The 20,086-nt window shown below is 37.9% G+C and overlaps 1 protein-coding gene across 1 annotated transcript in view; it reads right to left on the bottom strand.

The window, feature by feature from the left end:
• Positions 1 to 20,086, bottom strand: part of NDUFS1 (NADH:ubiquinone oxidoreductase core subunit S1) — a 40,414-nt gene that overhangs the window by 4,375 nt on the left and 15,953 nt on the right. The window contains exons 8-16 of the mRNA XM_070731987.1: positions 18,385 to 18,570; positions 17,802 to 17,936; positions 12,208 to 12,322; positions 11,250 to 11,395; positions 10,525 to 10,653; positions 7,271 to 7,400; positions 6,996 to 7,156; positions 5,644 to 5,798; positions 244 to 419 (exon numbers count right to left, since the gene is read on the bottom strand). Of these exons, the coding sequence (XP_070588088.1) occupies positions 244 to 419; positions 5,644 to 5,798; positions 6,996 to 7,156; positions 7,271 to 7,400; positions 10,525 to 10,653; positions 11,250 to 11,395; positions 12,208 to 12,322; positions 17,802 to 17,936; positions 18,385 to 18,570 (1,333 nt within the window). The remainder of the gene's footprint in view (positions 1 to 243; positions 420 to 5,643; positions 5,799 to 6,995; positions 7,157 to 7,270; positions 7,401 to 10,524; positions 10,654 to 11,249; positions 11,396 to 12,207; positions 12,323 to 17,801; positions 17,937 to 18,384; positions 18,571 to 20,086) is intronic.

The following is a 20,086-nucleotide window of genomic DNA, read 5'->3' as shown; positions in this document are numbered from 1 at the left end:
CATTCAGTTGTCCAATCTCCACAAGCTTTTAAATACAAATCAATAATCTTCACATTCAAATCTCTCAGTTCCAGAAAATACAGTTACGATAGACGTATAGTTTATATTACTATGATCTTTCTTTGATCAATTATTTTTCAAACATTGACTAAATTAAAAAAGTTCATGATTTCAACTCCTTTTCTCAAGTGTTAATTCAATCTGGAATTTGGAAATATTCAGTGATTAGGGCATTTACCGTACCTCGGAGAGTGCTCTAATAATTTTCCAGTCCTCTCTTGCCATGCCAGGTGGTGTCACTGCTACTCTGGTTTGTTGAGCTCTGCCTTCGGTATTTACATAGGTTGCAGTCTTTTCTGTATAAGCTGCTCCTGGAAGAATTACATCAGCCATAGATGCTCCAGTATCACCATGGTGACCTGAAAAAGATTGCAGCAGCAATGGGTTACTTTTAATTTCTCACTGAACTTTATAATTTTGCAACTCATTTATTTCTTTAGCTACAACCTTTCTATTAATATAAGAATTGCATTTAATATTTAATTCTGACCTAATATGAAATGTACATTATGTGTCCACATAAAAATGAATTCAAACAATTCATGCAACAAATCTCCAGTTTCACAGGTTTCCAACAGATCTATTTGTTGTAAATCCATGCTATACATACAGTATACTACTATTTATCCAGCTTTTCAACTAATCAATTTTATTAAGGCTTAAGCTTTTGGAAACTTCAGCTCACTCCATCAGATGTATTAGAAAGACTACACTGATATAAGATTAAAATTGGAGTGAGGGAGTAGGAAAGGAAGAACAGGCTGGCTATGTAGATTATATGTGAGACAGATGCCTTTCAATAAAATTTTAAGCCAGACTCCAATTTTTTCCTCACCACATATTAACAGCTATTCCCTAGATTATATATGCTATTGGCTATAAACTGCACACTTATAGATTAGACCTACATGATTTATTGACAATTAATTTTAGTATGTTTTTATTATGTTTCAAATTTTTGAACCATCCATCTCTCTCAAAATGGGATTCTGGGGGGTGCACAATAAAACATCAAGATATAAAAGTATATAATTAGTAGACTTGGTTTGGTTTGTAGGATTGTTTAGGTTTGCAGGTCGGCAGTCTCAGTGGTCCTGTATGCTTGCTTTCAGTTTTTTTTTATAAAAAGACCCTCTCCAATTAAAGAGAGGCAGGTGTTGTTGAAACCTGCAGGTAGCAACAACACTATGCATCCCAGGAGGAAAAAATGCCTGATCATTTTAGTTATGAGTTCATTCTTCCATATACCACACAATAAACAAATTTTATAATTGTAATGCAAATTTATGCTGGACATAATTGTGCATGCCAGAGGGAGCTAAAGATTACAATTAAAGGGAAGAGCAGTTGATTTACTAATTTGATTTAATACAAAATAAAGCAAAATATTTTAACATTGAACACATTGAAGGATATTATAAACAATGGATCCAGAAGTAAGAATGTTTGCTTTATAGATATACTGTGTTTCCAAAAGTTTATGAAAGAGGAACAAGTTTTACCTGACAACATTGAGGGTGATTGTAAGTGGATTTAAAAACGACACACTGTAAGAATGGTATGAAAGAAGATGCTACATTGGCCATACAAAGAAACTAGCTGATGTCTTAATAATTAGAAGGAATGCAGAAATAATAAACCAAGAGAGTAACTTAGAAAATTCCTATATTGGATTTACAAAACAGGTTTGTTAAATTTTTGAAGAATTTGTGAGTAGGGACAAAAAAATGAAAAAAGTTCTATGACATTGTCTGATGGCACTAAAAATCAAGATTATTAAAAGTAAAAGGAAAGTATATAAAATTGGTTTATTTGATCAAGGTTAAAATAGATATGTTATCTCTGGTAATCTTTCATGAACTTTTGCTGATCAGCACTGAAGAAGTTTTACAGGTTGTTTATAGATAAGACATCTATCTTTTCTGTCCTATTTTTCCCATTTATTTTAAATATGTATTAGTTTTTCTTTTTAATTATAACATTTAATAAAATTACTACCCTGTTTTCACCAAAATAAGACATCCCCTGATAATAAGTCCAATCGGGTTTTTGAGTGCATGGCAATAAGACTAAGCACTTATTTCAGGGTTCAAAAAAATATAAGAACTTATTTTCAGGGAAACAGTATAAGAATAATACAAGTGGATTACTTTCAATAATAATTTAGTTTACCTTGAGCAGTTACTTGGCTTAAACTTTATTAGTTCAGAACAAAATTTCAGAGGTGTGCATGAAGCAATAGACATGTTTTGTTTTGATCTCAGAACAAAACAACCCTGCTTTCATTGGGATGTTTTGAACTGGATGGATTCCAACAGAACAACATTTAAACAGCACAAATATTCTGACCCTAGTAAATAAAAGGAACTCGGGACCACCTGCCACTCCTATTTTTCATATTAGTGCCATGAGACTAGGTGGGTCCATACTTAGTATTACTTACTACCCAGACTACCCAAAAAAAAAGTTGAATGGTTGAATGGCGTCTTCGGAGAGGGGCGGCATACAAGTCTAATAAATTATTATTATTATTATTATTATTATTATTATTATTATTATTATTTTTAAAAGTTTTGAAAACAAAAATAAAATCAGAATAAAGTAAATATAAACAAGAAGGCATCTACAGTAGTGAAAAACCTGTTTAGTGTCTCTTATAAAAAATGGTTTTTTGGGCTCTTGGACTCCAAGATCACCACAGATGGGGACTGCAGCTAAGAAATTAAAAGACACTTGCTTCTGGGGAGGAAAGCTATGGCAAATCTAGACAGCATACTAAATATGTACTAGTTTTTCACCCTGCCAACAAAAGTGCGTACAGTGATCCCCCGCTCGTTGCGAGGGTTCCGTTCCAGGACCCCCCGCAACGAGCGGGTTTTCGCGAAGTAGCGCTGCGGAAGTAAAAACACCATCTGCGCATGTGCAGATGGTGTTTTTACTTCCGCAGCGCTAGCGAGGAGCCGAAGATTGGGGGCGGCGCGGGTGTTTTAAAACGTCCCCGCCAACATGGGGGGCTCGCTAGCACCCCCCTAACCCGGGTTGGGGGTTCGGGGGGGTGCTAGCGAGCCCCCCATGTCGGCGGGGACGTTTTAAAACACCCCGCGCGACTTTCCAATGAGTCCCGAAGACAAACGCGTTGTCTTCGGGATTCATTGGAAAGTCGCGCGGGTGTTTTAAAACGTCCCCGCCGACATGGGGGGCTCGCTAGCACACCCCCGAACCCCCAACCTGGGTTCAGGGGTGTGCTAGCGAGCCCCCCATGTCGGCGGGGACGTTTTAAAACACCCGCGCGACTTTCCAATGAGTCCCGAAGACAATGCGTTGTCTTCGGGACTCATTGGAAAGTCGCGCGGGTGTTTTAAAACGTCCCCGCCGACATGGGGGGCTCGCTAGCACACCCCCCAACCCGGGTTTGGGGGTGTGCTAGCGAGCCCCCCATGTCGGCGGGGACGTTTTAAAACACCCGCGCGACTTTCCAATGAGTCCCGAAGACAACGCGTTTGTCTTCGGGACTCATTGGAAAGTCGCGCGGGTGTTTTAAAACATCCCCGCCGGCATGGGGGGCTTCCTAGCAGCCCCCCAAACCCGGGTTGGGAGTCCGGGGGGTGCTGGCAAGCCCCCCATGCCGGTGGCGACGTTTTAAAACAGCCGCGCCGCCCCCAATCTTCGGCTCCTCGCTAGCGGGCAGGCAGGCGGCTCCTCGCTAGCGGGCAGGCAGGCGGCTCCTCGCTAGCGGGCAGGCAGGCGAGAGCTAGCACCAGCGAACGGCTTGTCCGCGCTCGCTCTGGCCGCTTTCGAGCTGAGTCCTGAAGCGAATTCGCTTCAGGACTCAGCTCCAAAGCGGCGAGAATGAACGGTGTGGGCGGGCGAAGGGCGGACGGCAGCAAGGAGTTTGCGTGGGCGGTGGGGAAACTCCTTGCTGATGCCCGCTGCTCGCCCTCCCGCCAGCAAGAGGGGGAAGACCCAGGGAAGCCGCCCAGCAGCTGATCTGCCGGGCACCATCTACGCATGCGTGCCCATAGAAAAAAGGGCACGCATGCGCAGATGGTGTTTTGACTTCCGGGTTGAAAAATCGCGAATTACCCTGTTTGCAATGATCGGGGACGCAATAACCGGGGGATCACTGTATACAAAGCTATGGTTTTCTCAGTTGCAATGTATGGCTGTGAAAGTTGGACCATAAGAAAGGCTAAGCGCCGAAGAATTGAGGCCTTTGAAATATGGTACTGGAGAAGACTCCTGCAAGTCCCCTTGACTGCAAGGTGATCAAACCGCTCAGTCCTAGAGAAGATCAATCCTGTTTGCTCTCTAGAAGGCCAGATTCTGAAGATGAAACTCAAATACTTTGGCCACCTAATGAGAAGGAAGGACTCATCCGAAGAAGAGCCTAATGCTGGGAAAGGCTGAGGGTAAAAGAAGAAAGGGACAACAGAGAATGAGATGGCTGGACAGAGTCACTGAAGCAGTAGGCATCAGCTTAAATGGACTCCAGAGGATGGTAGAGGACAGGAAGGCCTGGAGGAAAGTTGTGCATGGGGTTACAATGGGTCAGACATGACTTCGCAAGTAACAACAACAAAAATCAAAAATGTCTTCTCTTCAATGAAGAGTTCAGGCAAAAATAGTCACATAAATAGCAAACCTAAACAAATTAGTCCAGGTTAACACAGAATCTTTGCATTTCACACTGAAGCTCAATATCCCATCAAAGCCTAACAAGCCAACTGTAATAGCACTTCATTGGTGGTTTTTGTAGTACACATTTACTCAATTTTAGCAGATTCTCTTTACATAGCAGTAGTGCATACATAAACATTACATTATCTGTCTGGAAATTTACAATAAAAATGCATTGTACAAGAGTTATAAATTCCCATAGCAAGGTATTAAACAAAACAAGGAATAAAACAAAAACAAGATCAGCAGTAACCTACCTCCCAGGCTGAAAGCTTCAAGCAGATGTCTTTTTCTTACTCTTCGATTTTAAACCAAAAACAAGTGACATGACTCTCTACTGCTGTATTAGTATAATTATTCTCTTTTTAAAAATATCCCAGTTGATTGATAAAAACCAGAATTATCAATCAAAATCCTATTACCTTATTTTTCAGACTATAAGACACACCGGTGTATAAGACGCACCAAGATTTTGAAGATGTTAAAAAAAAAAGGTTTTCTCCTCTTTGGCCACCTAGAGCACTCTGCAAGCCTCCCAAACCCTGTGCACCCGGTTTTAACAAAAAAATGGGCCCCTTTTTTGCAAAAATGGGACGCGGGGGCAGGGCTTCAGGTGGCCCAAAATGGCTGTATTTGGTGTATAAGACGCACCGACATTTCTACCCTCTTTTAAGGGGAAAAGTGTGTGTCTTATACTCTGAAAAATAGAGTGTCCTATTTGTAACAGAATCCTCAACATTATGCCACTGAACTAAGTTTTTAAAACAGAACTTTTGAAATATACATTGTTTCATTCAAAACAATAATGTATAGGTATCCGTCATCTATAGTACTTTTGGAATGCACATCAGACACATCAGACGTATTGCTAAATCAAATGCAAAGCAAAGTACTGCAGTTACTTACCCTGATAAATGATAAGGCAATTCTTAGGCAAATCTTGTCGGGTAATACAACCTGCATCAGCCCCTAAAAGATACAGCACTTTAGGAGGGTTCTTCCTGATACCATCTACACCTGGTTTGTAACCTAGGTCAAGAGCAGCTACTTGGCTTGCCACTCTGTAGAGGAAGAAATTATTGTTTCAGCCAATATTCTCAGACTTGATAAACCCTAGACCCTTGACCATAAACCAATTCCTATTTTGCAGAACCATGTCTTACTGACACAAATAAAGCTTTCTATATCTGGTCTTACTATCTTTGGTAAAAGCATTTTGGAAAAGGATCCAGCAAAATGAGTTAATGGAAACTTTTCCTTTCAACTAAGTATATAGATTTTTTAATCAAAATTTTTGAAAGGTATGGATTATTTATTCCGATCCATATCTATGAAAGCTTATTCTAAATACGTGATCTACTTTCCAGACTCTGAAGCTTAATACATTAAAATGTATGTCAAACATGTAATTTGGAAGTGTAGGGAGAGTTTTAATAGGAAAAAAAGTCCTTATGTGTAGAGTTCAATCATTTTCAGTTCTAAAGAAAATGTTCAGGTCATTCTAAATATATTCAACGTGTATTATTAGGCATTTGAGCTAAGCCCATTTCTAAATATCAATTTACTCAAACCAGTGGGAAATCAGTAATTTTAATAATCTGTTCGTTTTTTAAATTATATTTTATAATTCATCAAGATGGCTGTAGTTAACAAAGAAGTCCTGACCCACGGCCTACCAACTCAAGGGTATAGCTGAAATAGAATAGGTTCAAAACAAATCCTACAAAACAGAGCTATCACATTATTTGTTTAGAAGCCATTTGGGTCCGAGATACTTTTTGTCCACGAATGCAGCAGACCCAGAAATATCAGTTTTACCTTTATTGAAAGGTTCTCTTTACAAAATCTTGCAAGTAAGTCTGAAAATACATCATAGTGACATTATTATTATAGGAATTGCATTGATTGCTGGTTTGCTTCCAGGCTGAAGGCCTCTGTTCCCTTTGAGAACATATCCAGGATGAGCTTGGTCATAGTCTCATGCCACCATCCTATTATCTTTTAGGAAAGTAATTGCAATCATGCCTTTTCACAGAGCTTTCAAAGAAGAAAGCACTAGGAGATTATCAGTATTTGAATGGGGAGCTAGGCCATATAAAACTCTTATGGTTTTTATCGCAATTTTTATTGTTTTAGAGTTGTAAACCCCTTGGGCAAGTGGTATAAAAATAATTGTACATAAACAAGTTTATGATTTAAAAAAATATGACTCTAATATAAGAGGTAGAAATCAAACTAGAAAATGAACTTGGACAAACCTATGAAGAATGTTCACAATTTTCCAGTCAATATCTACTCCACTTTTTGTCCTAATATTCTGAGCAATATTCAAAATAGCTGAATGAATGGCTGCTCCATCATCACGTTGCAGTGCTGCACTGCCCACCACCACCACTGGCTTTTTTGCCTGGTTCAGAACCTTTTATAAATAACAAGACACCAGTGAAAAATCACTCCATAGTTAAAGACATTGTAACTTTGTAATTTTGTAAGAAAAGTTAGATATAAAACCAGAGTTTATTATTGAAAGTACCTTGCTGAATGGATGCTTCTCAGAAGCAATGTCTAATAGTATCTGTGGGGAATCTCCCAGATGCTCATAAGTGTAGGTCAAATCGACTGGGCTGCCCACAAGAGCCACTTTTAGCTCATTATGTAGCCAGCTGAAAGAGGAGTAAGCACAAAAATATGTAAGGTCTTCTAACACAGTGTTTTTCAACCAGTGTGCCGTGGCACACTAGTGTGCCGTGAGACATGGTCAGGTGTGCCGCGAAGCTCAGAGAGAGAAAGAAAGCAAGAGAGAGAAAGAGAGAGAGAAAGAACAAGAGAGAGAGAGAAAGAACAAGAGAGAGAAAGCAAGAGAGAGAGAAAGAGAACAAGAGAAAGAAAGCAAGAGAGAGAAAGAGAAAGAAAGAAAGCAATAGAGAGAAAGAGAGGGAGGGAAGGAGAGAGAGAAAGACATAGAGGGAGGGAGGGAGGGAGAGAGAAAGCGAGCAAAAGGGAAGGAAGAGAAAGAAAGGGATGGAGAGAGAAAGTAGGAAGGGAGAGAAAGAGGGAGGGAGAGAAAGAGGGAGGGAGAGAGAAATAGAGCAAAAGGGAGGAAGAGAATGAGCCCACCCTCCCCCCGCTCAATGTGCCCCAGGGTTTCGTAAATGTAAAAAAATGTGCCGCGGCTCAAAAAAGGTTGAAAATCACTGTTCTAACATATAGGCAAACTTTATGGGATGAGTTTATTTTTGTACTTTTCTGGCTGAGCTCTATCTACAGAAGTTTCTGAATTCCTTCTAAGCAGCAGAGAGCCTAGGGACTCAAAGAGCACATTCCATAGTTTAGCATTATTCCTCTCCCAAAAGAAAAAGGAAGTACAATGCACAAGTGGACCTTCAGACAAGTGTCCATTCCTTTTGCAACAGGTGATTCTTATCCTGGTAATAGCATTTTATCTTTGAAATGTACCTATTTGCATCCTTTAAAAATACCCTGCTGTTCTGTTCGGGTCCTATGTGACCTGAAACCAAGTTTGAGTCCCCGGTAAAACATTTTCCCTGCATATCTGAAATTTCATGACTTTTCATCATTTCAGGGGTTCTCTCTATGAGAATTTTTTTTTTTTGGGGGGGGGGGGGGGGGGGGCCTTAGTTTTTGCTGGGCAAAAAATCTTCCTAATGTTATGTTCGGGTCACCCTGACCCGGACCGAAAACTCTTCATTTGAAGTGCTTATGTTTGGTCAATTTGAAAACTTTTTTCACTTGGAAAGTAGTCTGAACATTTCTGCACACAATGATATGAAAATTGAAATGAAAAAAGTAAATCTTATTGGTTTATTTTGCTGATATAATGCACGCCCCCCCCCCCCGTTTTTGTGATTTTTTTTCAATTTATGGATAGTTTTGCTTGCAAAATCCATTCTATTTTACTAAAGTTGGTGTGGGATTGGTAGCTTGAACATTTCTGAATATAAGAAAAATATAAAGGAACTGAAAAAAATGATTCTTATTGGTTTTTTAACATCAGAAATAAGCCCCCCCCCCCCTCGGCTGCTTGCAACCATTTTCACTTTTTATTTTTTTATGTTCCAAATCCGAAATATTCTTTAAAATCTTAGGCATTCATTTACTCAATTTAACAATGCTGATCATCAAAAAATATTTTTGGGGTGGTGGCTAATTGTTTTCTGGGCAAAAAAAAATCATCACTTCGAGTCTGTTTCTGTTCGTATGTGACCGGACCAAAAAGAATTTTTTTAGGTACTTGAATTTGATCTTTTTGAAAACTTTTTCAACTGGAAAACTAGTTTGAACATTTATGAACATAATGATATGAAAATTGAACTGGAACAATTGAGACTTATATTTTTATTTTGATCAAAAAGCCCCTCCCCCCATCCTTTCTGAATTTCGTGTCAATTTCTATTTTTTAGGGCTACAAATCCCTAAGGAATTTCCCCCCAAAAGGTTTGATATACTAAATTGAACATTTCTGAATATAAGAAAAATATAAATGAACTGGAAAAAATGGTTCTTATTGGTTTATTTTTGCCACAAAAGGGCCACCCCCCCTCGGCCTTGCTGTGTGCCATTATTGTCACTTTTTATACATATTTGGCTAGAAATATTTGGAATATCCTTTTGAAACAATCCTGAACATAAGAAAAATAGAAATGAACTGAAAAAAATGATTCTTATTGGTTTATTTTTGAATATAAAACCATATTGTCTTGTACTTGAGTATAAGCCTACTCGAGTATAAGCCTATTTGAGTATAAGCATGGGGGCCCATTTATGTGCAAAATAAACCAATATGCATCAATTTTTCCAGTTCAATTTTCATATCATTATGTTCAGAAATGTTCAAGCTACAAATCCCACACCAACTTTGGTAAAATAGAATGTATTTTGCTAGCAAAACTATCCATAAAGTGAAGACTATTTCAAAAAAACGGGGGGGGGGCATGCATTTCATCAACAAAATAAACCAATATGCATCAATTTTTCCAGTTCAATTTTCATATCATTATGTTCAGAAATGTTCAAGCTACCAATCCCACACCAACTTTAGTAAAATAGAATGGATTTTGCAAGCAAAACTATCCATAAATTGAAAAAAAATTCACAAAAATGGGGGGGGGCATGCAATATATCCGCAAAATAAACCAATAAGATTTACTTTTTTCATTTCAATTTTCATATCATTGTGTGCAGAAATGTTCAGACTACTTTCCAAGTGAAAAAAGTTTTCAAATTGACCAAACATAAGCACTTCAAATGAAGAGTTTTAGGTCCGGGTCGTATGTGACCTGAACATAACATTAGGAAGTTTTTTCGAACAGAACAGCAGGGTTAAATGAATTTAAATTTTAAAAAATAAGGCCCCAGAGAGTTTGTCGGCCCAGCTGACTCCAATGTAGCTACCTTCCAAATGTATCTTAGAATTCTCTGGCTATATGGCCATGGTTAAGACTTCTAGAAGTCAAAACATTTGGAAGGCAGCTAGTTTGGGGAAACTGCATTAAAGAATATAAAAGAATCATACAATCCTCATCATATGTCAAAATCTTATTTCAGCCACTAACATACTGGCAAACACAATTACCTTCCATTCTAGATGCTCTTTGGAGCTTGAATGGTCTGAAGCAGGAGGTTGGACTAGAAACTTAAAGAATTATTTTCAGCTCTGATTCTATTAACAGATTTATGTTCAAGATAAAAAATGATAAAAAAGAATGTCTGGCCTCTGTACCTCCTAATCCACAGAAAGAAAATCAATTTCATTACATGTTAACAAACCTTTTTCTAATTCTTGCATTGAATAATGGTGCTTCAAAGCGTGGATTGCTGCCAACCAGAAGTAGCAAATCTGCCTCTTCCACTCCTGTAATCTTGGTATTAAGTAAGTAATTAGATCGCAGGTCTGTTCTATAATGGAATGCATAAACAATCATAATACTGTAAATATAATTGTGATATAGCACTCCACTAGGAATAGCAATAGCAATAAGACTTCCATCTTCCATAGTGTTTTACAAATATTTACAAATATCAGCATATTGCATCCAACAATGTGGGTCCTCGTTTTAGCACAGGATGGAAGGCTGAGTCAACTTCAAGCCCCGTCAGGATTGAACTCTAGGCTGTGGGCAGAATGCAATACTGCATTCTAATCATTGTGCCACCAAGATTCAAATTTGGCTTTGAGACTTTAAAATAGCACTTATGAACTACTACATCTGCACAGTACCAATCTTATTTTTTTCTTTATTTTATCGGACAGTAAACAAGAAGCATACTTATCTTTTTCTAGGAAAAAAGCTTTTTAATTGTTATATGATGCTTCCAGTTATAAATTATGGATTTAATGCTTGATAAAGACTATTTAGAAGCCTTTAAGAATAGGGGCTGGAGGAACTTACATGAATTTCATTTATTGTCCAAATTTCTAATCTTGCCAAATTCTCTCAATATATTCCATTACCATTTCTTTCACTGAAATCACTCCAGTTATAATCTCTTACCCAGCTCCTGCAGTAGGGAAAACTTCTTCAGTACATAGGTTATCAGAATTAATTCTATTCAGCAAGTCTTTGAGTGATACTAATGCTTCTGCATCCACTAACCCTCCGGCAATTGCAGCTACTTCATTACCTTGACTCCCCTGAAGCTGCAGCAGGAAACAAAATAGCACAAAACAGGCATTAGATCCCCACTGTACTTTTTTTTTAAAAAAAGAACAATCTTTTAAAGTTATTTTTCCCAAGAGAAACATTTTCATAAAACAAGAGATATCATACAAGTACAAAGCTACACCTGTGCAGTGATAAATTTAAATTGGCTCTGAGATCTGAGACAAAAGGGCTTTTTAAATCTACGATGCACAAATATTTTTATTTACCCTTTTTAACCACAAGACATAATACAAAATGGCCTTTAAAGCTTTACATGGCATCAGGCCAGGTTGTTTGAAGGAGTGCCTCTCCTCAATTTCATCTATTAGTCCCATTAGTTTTAGCAGAAGGAGCATGTTGCTGGTCCCTTGATTGGCCCAGGAGCTTCACTTGAAGGGATCAAGAAAAAGAGCTTTTACTCTGCCATGGTTCCCACCTTTTGGAACATCATTTCACCACCACCACCGGATTTGGCCCCAACCATGCTAGCCTTTTGGAAGACCCATAAAACAAGGTCGCGCCATTGGGTTTGGAGATCCCAAGGAAGTGTGGATCCTGTTAAATAGTTTCACTGCATGTACCCAGTTTATTATTGTATTTCACAATGTAGCTTTTAATTGTTATGAATGGTAGAAGACTATGATGTTTTAAAACGGCATTTGTCACTCAATAATCATATAAATTAAATAAACAAGCTCCTTGTTTTGAAGTGTGGAAAGTAGCACTCCTCAAAGTATGAGAATTCGTACGTAAATGTGTATCAAATTTAGAAGTAGTGATAAATAGTCTGTCAAGTCCATATGCTTACCACAGTTGCTATATAGCTCAAGGCTTCTTCCCAAGGTACATAAGTGAACAGCCCTTCTTTATTTTTTATCATTGGTTCAATAAGCCGCTGACGTTTCAGGCCATCATATGCAAATCTGAAAAGCAAAGATAAAATGATTATACAAGCAACTGAAGCTGAAATATATATCTCCCAATATCACTATTCATGATGGTGAAGAGGGAAATACTAGATCTACTGTTAAGCAGTGCTCAGAAACTGATGAGAGAAATATATGTATTGAAACTGAGAATGCAATAAATAATGTAATAAAATTCAACATTCAAAGAGGCACTATCTTACCAAGTTCTACACAATTATGTGGGATTTCAAAAAGGGAAATTAAAAGATACAGCCAACTTTTCTCTTCCAAATATCACATAGAGCAAGCTGTGTGTCAAGGTGAACAGAATGGATTACTGTATATCCCTGAATAGGAGAATGTCAATACAGGAAGGAACTGGCCCAGGTAATCAGCTCCACAGATTCTTAGGTTACTGGAGCACAAACAATATAAACTTAAAAGTACAGATAAGATGAATCTTGATGAAAATATGGAACTGTATCAGAAAAATAGTTAGCACATCAATTTCAACCCTACAGCAATAACTGCTAAAAATACCATGATACACGGTGAATGTATAAGTCTTGGAAAGATATACATATCCTTTAGAGATCAAATTCAAAATGAAGTCACATTTTAATTTTTTTATTAGATACAATGCAAGAACACATTAACTTATTTATTAAGATACATCTTTACAGCTGCAAAAATATTGTTCACACAACTCTGGAAAAAAGACATATCAGAATTTTAGCAATATTTGAGTACTTAAACTTGGAGAATACATAGCAAAGGAGAAACCGACATGACACTACAAACATAACAGAAATTTAAGTTTAAACAGGAATGGCTTCTGTATGCAGCAAGGTATAAAGAAACATTTAAAATATGGTTTTTATACTTTATGTCAAAAAGTACTGCAAATTCATTGGAGCACAAAGAAGGAAGTCAGAAATTTTAGTCTATATTTTGGGGAGGGTCTCCTTTTTCTTTTTTAATATTTATAATAAAAATAGTGGGGATAATTTTAAAATTATATTTGTTATATAATATCAAAATAATTTAATATACTTTAATACCTTTTATCAATAAGTGTAGTAATAAATAAATAACTTTGTTCATCCATAGATAGTATCTGTTTTTAAATACATCTTTCTTTTAAATAAAATAAAGGGATTAAAAACTAAGAGTTTAATGAGTTTATTCCTTGACTTACAAGTATTTGTTTAGTGGTTGTTCAAAGTCATAAATGGCAGTGAAAAACTGACTCATAACCATTTTTTTACACTTATGACCATTGCAGCATCTCCGTAGTTACATAATCAAATTTCAGATGCTTAACAACTGGCATGTATACATGGTTGCTGTGTCTCGAGATCATGTGATTATATTTTGTGATCTTTCGACAAGCAAAGGCAATGGGGAAGCCAGATTCACTGAACAACTGTGTTACTAACTTAAGCACTGCAGTGATATATTTAAAATTATGACAAGAAAGGTTATGAAATGGGGGGAAGGCCTCACTTAACTGTTTTGCTTACCAATGGAAAATTAGGCTTCAATTGTGGTCATAAGTTGAGAACTGTACCCATACAACAAGCAGAATACTGTTGAGTTTCCTCTTTAAAAGAGGAAAAGGAACATGTATTTCTATCTATTATCATGTCTATACAGTGGGGGGGGGGGGAGTATTTAGTCAGACACCAGTTGTGCAAGTTCTCCCACTTAAAAAGATGAGAGAGGCCTGTAATTGACATCATACGTAGACCTCAACCATGAGAGACAACATGAGAAAACACATCCAGGAAATCATACTGTCTGATTTTTAATGAATTTATTTGCAAATTATGGTGGAAAATAAGTATTTGGTCACCTACAAAGAAGCAAGATTTCTGGCTCTCACAGATCTGTAACGTCTTCTTTAAGAGGCTCCTCTGTCCTCCACTCATTACCTGTAGTAATGGCACCTTTTTGAACTTGTTATCAGTATAAGAGTCCCCTGTCAACAACCTCAAATAGTCACACTCCAAACTCCACTATGGTGAAGACCAAAGAGCTATCGAAGGACACCAGAAACAAAATTGTAGCCCTGCACCAGGCTGTGAAGACTGAATCTGCAATAGGCAAGCAGCTTGGTGTGAAGAAATCAACTCTGGGAGCAATAATTAGAAAATAAAAGACATACAAGACCACTGATAATATCCCTCAATCTGGAGCTCCACGCAAAATCCCGTGGGGTCAAAATGATCACAAGAACGGTGAGGAAAAATCTTAGGACCACACTGGGGAACCTAGTGACTGACCTGTAAAGAGCTGGGACCAACATAAAGACTACCCTCAGTAGCACACTACGCTGCTGGGGACTCAGATCCTGCAGTTCCAGATGTGTCCCCCTGCTTTTCAGCCAGTATATGTCCGGTCCCATCTGAAGTTTGCTAGAGAGCATTTGGATGATCCAGAAGAGTATTGGGAGAATGCTATATGGTCAGTTGAAACCAAAGTAGAACTGTTTGGTAGAAATACAACTCGTCGTGTTTGGAGGAGAAAGAATGCTAAGTTATATCCAAAGAACACCATACCTATTGTGAAGCATGGGGGTGGCAACATCATGCTTTGGGGCTGTTTCTCTGCAAAGGGACCATGATCCTTGCACATGAAAGAATGAATGGGGCCATATATCGTGAGATTTTGAGTGCAAAATCAAGCAAGGGCACTGAAGATGAAACGTGGCTGGGTCTTTCAGCATGACAATGATCCCAAGCACACCACCAGAGCAATGAAGGAGTGGCTTCATAAGAAGTATGTCAAGGTTCTGGAGTGGCCTAGCTAGTCTCCAGACCTCAACCCTATAGAAAACCTTTGGAGGGAGTTGAAAGTCCGTGTTGCCCAGCGACAGCCCCAAAACATCACTGCTCTAGAGGAGATCTGCATGGAGGAAGAATGGGCCAACATACCAGCAACAGTGTGTGTAACCTTGTGAAGATTTACAAAAAACGTTTGACCTCTGTCATTGCCAACAAAGGATATACAGTGGTACCTCGGTACTCGAACGCTTTGGTTCTCGTACATTTCGGTATCTGAACAAAAATTCGGATACCAAACAGCCAGAGAAAATTTTGTTCATTATCCGAAATGTTACCGCCGGGGGCTGCTGCAATCCCGGCAGCTTCAGGGGGCTGAGGAGCTCTATAAGAGTTCCAAGCTGCAGGAAGGGTGGGGGCTGCTGCAATCCCGGCTGCTTCGGGGGGCTCCTTTCCTCATTGCTTCCTCTTATTACCTGTAAGCAGCTACAAAAACTTTCTCCTTCCAGGTGGTGGCAAAGGCGGAGGCTTCCCTTCGAACAGCACCGGGAATGTCACGTGATGAAGGGAAGCCGCCGGAGCCATCTCAGCAGTTGCCTCCGCTCCAGCAGCTTCCCTTCATTACGTGACGTTCCCGGCGCTGTTGCTCCTCGAAGGGAAGGAGAAAGTTGCAGCCGCCGGGAAGGAGAAAGTTTTTGCAGCTGCTTACAAGTAATAAGAGGAAGCAATGAGGAAAGGAGCCCCCCGAAGCTGCCGGGATTGCAGCAGCCCCCACCCTTCCTGCAGCTTGGAGCTCTTATAGAGCTCCTCAGCCCCCTGAAGCTGCTGGGATTGCAGCAATCCCCACCCTTCCTGCAGCTTGGAGTACCGAATTTATTTATCCCATTGGAAATAAAGAAAATAGATTTAATTGGTTCCCAGCAAGTTAACAGGGGCTGGGAACCAATTAAATCCATTTCCATTATTTCCTATGGGATAAATAAATTCGGTACTCGACCAAATCGGTTCTCGACCACACTTCTGGAACAAATTGTGGTCGAGTACCGAGGTACCACTGTATAACAAAGTATTGAGATGAACTTTTGTTATTGACCAAATACTTATTTCCACCATAATTTGCAAATAAATTCGTTAAAAATCAGACAATGTAATTTTCTGGATGTGTTTTCTCTTGTTGTCTCTCATGGTTGAGGTCTACTTATGATGTCAATTACAGGTCTCTCTTATCTTTTTAAGTGGGAGAACTTGCACAACTGGTGTCTGACTAAATACTCCCCCCCCCCACTGTATCTGTATTAATAAACAAAGCTTACTTTGAAAAACTGGCTCCTAAATTCAAGCAGAGGTCTATAAAGTTAATTGGCGTTGTAAAGAAAGGTTAGATAATGGAGACTTGCCATAATGAAGAAAATAAAAAGGAACATAAACTCTGGCAAAAGAAATGCAAACAGGCAACAAGGGAGGCCAAATAATAATAATGAGGAATTGTCACCAAAATTCTGAATATAGGTAATAGAAAGATTCTTTAAATATATCAGAAGCAGGAATCTAGCCAGGGAAACAATTGGCCACATGGATGAAAAGGGAATCTTTTGCCAAGAGGAGAACAGGAAATTGCAGAGAATCTGAAATATTTATTTGCTTCTGCCTTCATAGGGAAGAAAATAGGGAAATATCCCTAATCACGATCTCCTGTTTTCAGGAAAGGAATCATTACTGAGATCAATAATGATGAACGGAGAAGTGCTAAAAGCCTGAACATCAACCAATTACCAGTGCCTTATGCCATCCACCCAAGGGTTATTAAGGAACTGTTGAGACAGAGGCTCATCTAACTAAAATATGCAACATGTCGCCTATGTTCAACCTCTATTGAGGGCTGGAAGATAGCCAATGTAATTCCAATTTTTAAGAATGGTTCAGGGGGAACTAGGAAATTACAGGCCTATCAGTTTCACATTTGTTTGGAGAAAAATATTGAAAGCAAGTGTTAATGATTATAATTTAACAAACATTTGAAGATGCAGGATTATGACAAAATTCTTTTTTAAAAAATATTTTTGAGTTTTTCAATAGAATTAAAAACAGGACAAACCTTGAATTAAAGCAGAATAAAAAAGTAATAAAGAAAAAAGGGGAAGGAAAATAAAAAGTACTAAAGAAGTAGCTTCCAATCTTCTAAACAGTTTTAGATATTTTATACTTTATCCTTATACTTTATCCATATTTCTAATGTTACATCATAATTTCTTTCTTTCATAAATTATCCTAATAGTCAAATCCATAAATTATGTGTTCATTTTCCTCTCTGTCTAATCAAATAATTTTGCCCTTTCCTATTTTGTTATGTTCACTAATAGTTTTTATTCATCTATATTCAAAATGCCAGTATGTGTGATGTGATAAAGCACCACAAAAATATAATCTTAAATGTTTCCTATTTAAAAATTAATTGTTTTAAACATTTTACGAACAACCCTATTGACCACAGCCAACTTCAAACAATTTCAATAAAACAGTGATGCATTATATTTGATTAATAATACCTTTATTATCTGGATCATAGAAACCAATTTTTATACTAATTTCCATGCACCTCAGAAAGTATCATTTTAGAAATAATTCTAAAACCCATTCAAACTTCCAGTGCATACTATGAAAAATAAAAATATGTACATTTGAATGAGATGACAGTGAATTATAAAATATACCTTGTTTTATCAGAGATCCATTCCTCATTGATATCTTCATGTAATCTTGGCAAAATTCTCATCACTTCTCCAGTTCGTGTGCTTACCACAATGTTACTTCCTACTGCATCAAGAACATCAATAGACTCTGTCTTCCTAAGAGAAAGCACACAAACTAGTTGAGTAATTGCATTATCAATTTTTAATAATAGATCTTAAATCACATGCTACTATATTTGCAACAACCATGGTCAGGGATCAGCAATATTGCCCATGCCTACCCTTGTTTTCCCCTAGAAACTAACAGCCAGAAATGGGAACTATTCAAGACATAGCTTTGCAAAAGGCTGCCCTTTGTTTCATTATTGTCTTAATTCTCCTTTCTTTCTCCTCCCTCTTCTAGGTTGTATCCTAAGGAAATAGTAAATGATAAATATTTTGCCTCTAGGAGAGCTCATAATATAACAGTAATATTATTAATCTCATCACATAATCTTCCAAGAGGTTACAAGGTTCAAAGATTAACTTACTTTTCCGACATTTAATAAAAGACAGATACTATAAAATATAATATAATCTTTCAAATATGAGCAAAGATACATGCCTTGTTTCCCAGGGTCGAGCAGTAAAAGCGTAAGGCTTAGAAGTAAGAGCACCCACTGGACATATATCAATCACATTGCCTGATAATTCAGACATAAACATTTTTTCAATATAAGTGCCAACTTGCATCTCATTTCCTCTTCCTGTAGTTCCTAAATCATCAACTCCTGCAATTTCACTTGCAAATCTGGTAAAGACAAGCATAAACATATAAGGCACAGAAAGTTACCAGAGATTGTATCAGTACCAGTTCATTCGATAGCTAGAAAAAGTTCACATTTCTACAGTCATTCATACTCTGCTTACATCCACTATATCAAAGCCACTATAATGTGCTCTTTGTGATAATGCTTTTTAAAAATGTTCAAAAGCTTGAACTGGTATGAAACTTAAGAATTTAACTGCTTTCCAAAAACTAAGCAATGAACATAACATCATTTCTACACTAACTGCATTGATAATGCTGGATTTTTAGGCCACCTCTGCTGGTGGGCATGGGGGCCGTGAGCATTGAGATTGTCTCTGACCAATATTATGAATGATTGAATCTGATGAGTGTGTACATCTGTAAAAGGGGTTTTAACACTTTTAGTAATCTATATCAGTCTTTTAAAGTAAATTACATTTCTTTTACCTATTGTTGTATTTATGATATTGTACGCCACCCTGAGTCGCAGTGAGAAGGGCGGCATAGATATCTAATAAATAAATAATAGGTTCAGAGTGCTAGTTATGCATAGGCTGAAGTAACCTATTCACACAAGTAGGAACTCTAGATTTTACAGCAAGTACTATGCAGAAGCAGATAATCAATCAGGCTCCTCATATGTAAATGAAGAACAAAGCTTATAAAGAAAATGAAGGAAAACTTCAATAATGGGATTCTTCCTCCTCTGCCAAGTTTTCTGCACACTATTAAACATGAATCTATTCTCGGGATCTAAAATGTAAAATAGAGAAAGAGACTTTCTGTACAATGAAACAATCTTCCCAGTGTTTTCTATAATTTTTGAAGTTCTTCAAATTTTGATTTTGGCAAATATGTACCACTTCAATTACTTCAATTGTTTTGTCAAAATGGAGCTTATTTGAAATATAGATGGGAAGTTTCAGATGAGAGTTTGGTTTCAACACTGCATTGTACCGTGAAGGCCATAAATGTGAGGATTGGTCACAAAGCTACTTTTTCATCACTGTGATAATTGCAAACCATCACTAATTTAACCAGTTGCTAAATGAGGACTTCTGTATTTGATGATTTTCATGTAAGATCTTTTTTTAGCTGAGGAACTCACTAATTTTTGAGCAGCATGTTAGGAGACAAGCTGCAAAGTGTATGTCTCTGTGTGTGTATATAAAAATTTAAGTATATTAATCCAATACCATTAATATGATTAACACTTTATGTATTTAACCATATCTCGTTCGTTCGTTCGTTCGTTCGTTCGTTCGTTCGTTCGTTCGTTCATTCATTCATTCATTCATTCATTCATTCATTCGAGTTAGAAGGGACCTTGTAGATCATCTAGTCCAGTGATGGCGAACCTATGACACGCGTGTTAGCACTGACATGTGTAGCCATTTTTGGTGACACGCGGCCACCGGAGAAACGGGGAGCTTTAGGGAGCACCGTTGCCCGTAAGCTGCGCGCGTGAGGACGCGCGCCCCCCAAAATACACCCCCGTGCACCCTTTTCCATGTGC

The sequence above is a fragment of the Erythrolamprus reginae genome, chromosome 1 (assembly GCF_031021105.1).
Source record: "Erythrolamprus reginae isolate rEryReg1 chromosome 1, rEryReg1.hap1, whole genome shotgun sequence".
NCBI classification, from domain to species: Eukaryota; Metazoa; Chordata; class Lepidosauria; order Squamata; family Dipsadidae; genus Erythrolamprus; species Erythrolamprus reginae.
This window is presented reverse-complemented; position numbering and strand designations above follow the sequence as displayed.